Source organism: Nicotiana sylvestris, chromosome 1 (assembly GCF_000393655.2).
Source record: "Nicotiana sylvestris chromosome 1, ASM39365v2, whole genome shotgun sequence".
Classification (NCBI taxonomy): domain Eukaryota; kingdom Viridiplantae; phylum Streptophyta; class Magnoliopsida; order Solanales; family Solanaceae; genus Nicotiana; species Nicotiana sylvestris.
This window is the reverse complement of record NC_091057.1, coordinates 185,409,047-185,416,139: the sequence shown is the minus strand read 5'-3', so window position 1 is coordinate 185,416,139 and position 7,093 is coordinate 185,409,047. Positions and strand designations below refer to the sequence as shown.

General features: G+C 37.9%; 1 protein-coding gene and 1 pseudogene across 1 annotated transcript; one reads left to right on the top strand and one right to left on the bottom strand.

Moving 5' to 3' along the window:
• The first annotated feature begins 325 nt into the window (after positions 1 to 325).
• On the top strand, positions 326 to 2,642 carry LOC104222623 (endo-1,4-beta-xylanase 1-like; annotated as a pseudogene).
• Positions 2,643 to 3,641: 999 nt separating this feature from the next.
• On the bottom strand, positions 3,642 to 6,372 carry LOC104222622 (thaumatin-like protein 1). Its single transcript, XM_009773867.2, has 3 exons — positions 5,960 to 6,372; positions 5,167 to 5,836; positions 3,642 to 4,250 (listed from the first exon to the last, which is right to left on the bottom strand). The coding sequence occupies exons 1-3, from the start codon at positions 6,030 to 6,032 to the stop codon at positions 3,872 to 3,874; spliced, it is 1,122 nt and encodes a 373-aa protein (XP_009772169.1). The 5' UTR covers positions 6,033 to 6,372; the 3' UTR covers positions 3,642 to 3,871.
• Positions 6,373 to 7,093: the final 721 nt, after the last annotated feature.

Genomic DNA, 7,093 nt, shown 5'->3' with positions numbered 1-7,093 from the left:
AGCCAAACCTTTCCCAAGTGGCGACTCTGAATTAAATAAATAATCCCATTTCGAATATTGTCACTTAAATTGGAAAAACTCCACCAGCGCATTTAACCCTTCGGGGCCGGGCGCGCAAAAAGGAGGTGTGACAAGTATTGTAATTTTTTCCACAATCAGGGATTGATTACTACATGAATTTCAACTTCTTTAGTTTTAAGGTAAAACTATGATTTTCATTGGCTGCATTTATATTGTTGAATGGTGTAACCATCTCATTCCTTCACGTGAGGGCTTTGATTCTTTTTAATGGGCAAAATACGTGAAAATATATTTTGTGTTTTAGATGACGGTGGGTATGAAACCAGGACGTTATGCCTGCTCTGACAATGTGTTGAATTGTATGACCATCTCATCTAAAAGTTTAAACTGTCAGAGAGAACGGCCTTTCAATCACTTAAGCATATTATTTATCAGCATGTACTTGCACTAATTCTGCAAAATTCAACCCCAGGAAAGAAAATGCATAGCAACTATACATATATCAGATGTGCAAGGAAAGAGACTGCCTGGAGCTTCAATCATAGCAGAGCAAGTGTCTAGAGATTTTCCACTAGGTTCTGCATTACAAAGACAATTCTTGGAAATCCACCATATCAGGTAACATGCTGATCAAATTTTCTGTCAAGACGTACGAATGTTAACGATCAGCCTCATATCGAAGGTGTTTGAGTAAGCTTATAAGTTGGTTTCTTATAAGGACTTTTTGGCTCTATTTATTATAAGTTTCAGCATTTCTACCGAAGCACATAACTACTCAGTTACAGAATCAGTTTCAACACTTGAAAATGTTTTTTCAGCATTGAGCTACTTCTAATCAGCTAAGCCAAACGAGCTCATATTAAAGAGTGTAAACGACTAAAACTTGTTACAGAAATGGTTTAAAGAGAGGTTCAATGCTGCGGTTTTTGAAGATGAACTCAAGTGGTATTCAACAGAACCACAACAAGGAGAAGTGAGCTATACAATTCCTGATCAAATGCTGGAATTCGTTCGAGCAAACCAAATCATTGCCAGAGGCCACAACATATTCTGGGAGGATCCAAGATATACTCCATCTTGGGTTCGGAATTTAACTGGATCAGATCTTAAATCAGCTGTTAATTCCAGGATACAAAGTTTGATGAGTAAATACAAGAATGAGTTCATTCATTGGGATGTTGACAATGAGATGCTTCATTATAATTTCTATGAACAAAGACTTGGCACCAATACTAGTCTGGAATTTTTCAAAACAGCACAGGATTTGGATCCTTTAGCTAAATTGTTTATGAATGACTATAATGTTGTAGAGACTTGCTATGATATGAATTCGACAGTTGATGCCTATATTTCCAAATTGAGAGATTTAAAACAAGGTGGAGTATTTATGGATGGAATTGGCCTAGAAGGACATTTTACAGTACCAAATCCTCCCCTTATCAGAGCAGTGTTAGACAAATTGGCTACACTTGAACTGCCCATATGGCTTACAGAAGTTGATATCAGCAATACACTTGATAAACAAACTCAGGTCAGGGCCTCAAAATCTCTACAAAATAGAGTTAATTTCACGTATGAACACTGGTAAAGTTGTTGTCATGTGATCAGGAGGTACAGGTTCGAGCCGTGGAAATAGCCTCTTGCAGAAATGCAGGGTAAGGCTGCGTATGATAGACCCTTATGGTCCGGCCCTTCCTCGGACCCCGCTATGCGCGGGAGCTTAGTGCCCCGGGCTGCCCTTTTTTTCACGTATGAACACTGAACTTTACTTACATCACAAGAACTATTTTTTGTTCATGATAAAGTACTGAACTATGTGTGAATTGCACAGAAAATAACATTAACCGGAAGGTGAAATTTCGGGTGTCAGGTTTATGATATGTCACCCCCATGTCCAGGGGCGAATCCACCTTGCTACCTACGATTTCACGCGAACCCAATAGCTTTTGTGCAAACAATGTAATTGTGTTCTAAAAATTTATTAAAGCTATAAATGTTTGAATGTGAACTCAGTTACTATTGAGAATTTACTCGAGGTCGTTGTAGGAACGTATAAACATTAAATCCTAAATCCGCATTTACCCACGTCAGCATTTTATCACTATATAATAGATCAGAAGATAAAAAGGAAATCCACCGTGTAAATGTAATCGATTACATTTTAATGTTTTTAATTATTTGACGTGGAAAGTGACATGTCAGTTACTTTAACGTGACAAAAGATAGTTTATTACTTTTCTCTATTAAAAAAAGGAGTAGTAGTTTGTTAATTTAATATTATAGTAGACAAAGTTCAGTAGCTATGCTTGATATTATCCCTTTTGTGAATTTGATGGCAGGCTAGATATCTAGAGATGGTATTAAGAGAGGGATTTTCGCATCCAGGTGTTAATGGAATCATGCTTTGGACAGCATTACATACTAATGGATGTTATCAGATGTGTTTGACAGATAACTATTTTCATAAGCTTCCTGCTGGGGACGTAGTCGATGACTTGCTGAAAGAATGGCAAACTGGGGTGGTGAATGGTCAGACTGATGATCATGGCTCATTTAGCTTCTCTGGCTTTTTAGGTGAATACAAGATTACAGTCATATTTGGCAACAGAACATCTATTTAAACATGCTCACTATATGGAGGTGCTGAAACCAGGCATTTAAATGTTCAGTTGTGATGGTGTTACTTAGATGTAATGTATGATAAAGTTTACATAGATTTTGACATGATCTTGTGAAAAAAAGTTACCACATTTTGTAACTCTTTGTCTGGCTTTGACTTTGTTGCAAAATGAACACATTTATTTTTAACTCGCACGGTTCACCTAAGCTAAAACAGGTTGGATCATGACATGTTTATTGACTTGACCCTACGATTTGAATCCAAAATGATTTGTCAAAATATCTAGTCAAATGGACCAAAATAATATAACCCGACGGGTCAAAGTCCTAACCAAGCCTGAAAAATCAACTCTTGAGACTGGAATTTATAACAATTTGGAAGAACTTGGAATTATGTCAATTTGGAGATGGATAATTCTGTTAGAAGAATTATGTCAAAAGGCAAAACAAGAAAAATGAGAGATCTGTCATGTTGAGCGGATTAGGTGATAACCAAACTTTGATTATATCCAATTATAACTCATCTATTAAAATTGTTGAAATTTAACTCAACCCGTCAATTTGTTCTACCCAGACGTCTCCGGCTTAAATGCAAGGAGGATGTATAGCTGATATAGGATCTTGTAGAACAGGATTTGATTCTGCAAGTAGTTCAGTACAAACGAAGAAATTCCGAATAAAAGGGCCGGAACTCACTAATAGGAAAGAAGAGAAAAACAAAGCAATGCCCAATCCGCTGTTCATATTTTCACATATTACAAACAACATAGTAACTAACACAAGTCGATGTAATGCAATTATCAATGCAGTATAGCATAAGCCATAGCAGACAAAAGTAACAAAAGCCATGCTTGTGATTTCCGCAAAGTCAATTTTATCGCCCAATGCTGGCCCGACAATCTTTTCTCCCTTTTCCAGATATATTAATTTCTTCCCTATAATTTTTAGAGCCCCAAATCAAGGGTAAAGTTAATATGCTACTTAAATAATAATTACAAACCTAACACCAACAAAATCTTGGATAATGTAAAGGGGGCCGGGGGAGGAAGAATACTGCATTACATATACACATTGAAAAGTGAAAATATGGCCAGGTACAACAATAAAAAAAGAAAAAGAAAAATTCATAGCTAAAAAAGAACATTAATTTATGGGAAGTGGTGGCTTACAATCTGGAGGAATCTATCATCTTTACTAGACAAAAGGCAAAAAAACCCCACTCTCATTACAGCTACAAGAAAACAAATAAAACCAAAGTTGCAGCCAAACAACTGAAATGCAAAGCTGTTGGAGAGAGAACTCTTGTGGATTCTCCCATGGCTAATCCAGCTAAATATGACCCATCTGCTAGCATAGCTTGGGACCCGGATCCGGACTGTGTTTCGGTTCCTGATCCATATTCTGTTCCAGATCCTGACCCGTATTGTGTTCCGGATCCTGACCCGTATTGTGTTCCTGACCCATACTCTAACCCGGCACCCGATCCGGAAACCATTTGGCCTGAACTTGACCCTGTTCCTGTTGCAGGGTCCACAACTCCTGTCCCATCATAAGACCCACCATCACTGGGTGTTGTTGTAGTAGGTGTCGTATCTTTTGTAGATTTTTGACTGCACCATAACATAACAAAATAATGCTCATTAGCTAAATGTCAATGAAATGTACCGCTACCAATTACATCATTTACTGCAGCATTTGTCAGTTACTCTCGTGACCAAAATCATTGCATTTCTTCTCTTTAATTAATGCTAACACCAATATTAGATGCAAACTAATGGAGTACGAAAGATGGAATTTAACATAGAAAGACACCCTTAAAAAGAAAGGAAATTAAATGTTCAATGAACTTTATACAATCATTGTATTCTTACTCATTGTAACCCACAATTTGAGTACATTGTTTTCGATTCTTAGAATGCTAGTATTAGGGTTGTTTCAGCATTTAGTTTTTAGTACCGTGTCGTGTTACGGCTTGTGGCTATTACTTTTGCTATTGCTTTCTTCCATTTATTTTTTCTCCGGTCTTTCTATTGTTGATATCATTTTCATGGCCTTACAACAAATCCAGTATAATTCCATGGGTGAGGTTTAAAGATAGTAGTGAGGTCTAAGAAAAAAGTGGCTCATTTTCCTGGCTTGTTATTTACTTGTTCCTATTCTTCTCTTGAGTCGAGGGTACCGCCTCTCTGTCCTCCGGGGTAGGATAAGATTCCTACTATCCAAACCCCACTTGCGGGATCCTAATGGGTGGTTGTTGTAAGTTGTAACCGATAACTTGATACTACTTTTTATTTTTATGATCGATTATATGTAATTTTCCAAAAAATTTATGCAATGTGAACAAGTTTCGATTAAAAGTGCATTTTAACTTATTATAACAAGCCGCTTAATTAGTCTGAATTCATATTTCTAAGTTCTAACTTCGAAGGAGTTATAATTGTTGTAGCAGGATAACTAATTTTACCTTTTAGCTAAAAAAATTGTGGGCAATTTACAAGGAAAAAGAGTACAGGAATAGTATTTTACCTTGGGGTTGAAGGGCAAAATGTGACCGTATAATCTGCGCCACTGCAAGTAAAAGTGCTGGTTGGATCATCATAAGCGTAGCTATACGATCTCGGGCAAGCATTTTTGAACATCTGCGAGTACATCGACGGTTTACAAGTCGCCGGTGTATTATACGCGCCGCTGCAGCAATATTCCGGCTTGTTAAACGCCTCACACGCGCTCCTACACGCTTCTCCACCGCCACTCCTCAGTTCCGTCGGGCAGATTTGGTTTAGATCCGTAACGCAACCCGTCGTCGCACACATACCCGACCCGCCCGAAGCTTCAACTACCATAGGTAAATTGTACCCGTCAACTAAACTCACGTCATAAAAATCTTGCCCGCCAGTTCCGAGAGTAAACTCCGCTAGAGTCGCCGGCGGAGCAGCTCCAGCTCCGTTGCATTCTACCTCACCGGAGCCGCAATCACCAGTTCCGCAAGAACCCGACCCGGATCCGTCAAATGAGCAACTGGTTCTTCCCCAAAACCTGCCGGACCAACCAGTGGGTGCAGTGAATGTACGTGAAGAGTCTTGCGGAAGTTCAAATCCAGTGCTTTGTAGAGTTGGACTACCTGCATTAGCAAGAATACCTGGCCATACTGTGTACTCACATTTGTTCACAAAGGTAAATGTAGCCCCTAATACACCTGAAAAAGAGGAAAAAACAGCAACTTTAATATCACACAATTCATCTTGCATTATACATTATCAAAAGTACCAACAAAAAAGGCTAATAATATGACATAAGAATGAGATTTTTATTTGTTTACCTCTCGATAGAACGAGGAAAGCAAAAGACAAGCTAAGAATGAAGTGTAAAGGAGAAGAAGATGACAGATCCATGTGGGTATTTTGCTAATTCCTTTAGCTGTTGAATACTAGTAATGTTTTACTATTTCAACAATAATGAAGGGTTAAGTAGTTAAATAATAAAAGAGCAAAAAACAGAGTATTGAGAGAGAGCAAGAATATGATAGCAGGAAGAGGACGAGAGGGTGGGGTTAATGTTGGGCTTTTTGTTGCTCTACTCTCTGTTTCTGTTGCAGGTGATAGTGATAAGGAAGAATAGTACTAACAGAGTAGAGTTAAAAAAAATTGAGAAATGGGAATGAGGTTTGGGTATTGTAGGACTTGTGAGTGTAGGGTTTTTAGTGTTCATAAAACAACAAAAATGATTTTTTGTAAGGAAAAGAAAAAGAAATGGGAGATGTAAGGAATGGTTGCAACAACAACAACAACAACTCAATATAATCTCACTTAGTGGGGTCTGGGGAGGGTAGTGTGTACGCAGACCTTACCCCTATCTTAAGGTAGGGAGGTTGTTTCCAAATAAACCATTGGCATCCTTCCCTCCAAGAAATTCCCACCTTGCTCTTGATGAGACTCGAACTCACAACCTTCAGGAATGGTTGGAAGATGAATAATTCAATACCATTGAGACTTGAGAGTATAAAAATTTATTATTTTCTGTAGAATCTTTTCTGTGCACAATGCTTTATGTAACATTTTTAATTGTATAATATGCTCGTTATTTAATATACAATATGCGATAAGGTGAATAATTTAATGCGACTATAGTCCTATGACCTAGATCACTGGACAGTTGGGACCAGATGTTTCTTACCCGGCGTTAAATATGGACTGGCTAGCCCATTTGGGCCTACTTTTATCATCAATAACTTTGGGGACTGGCTAGCCCGTACCTATATTTGTGTCACCTTTTAATCTGTACCTTATTTTTAAAAATTATTGATTTGGTAGCTAGCTGACAAAAAATCCGTAATAATATGACTATTAGACTCTTAACAAAAGATATAAAACCTGCATCACGGATTAATCGTGTGATCTGCAATTTCATTTGTGAAAAATGATCTTCTCCTTTCCTCTCGGCTAGTGGCGGAGCC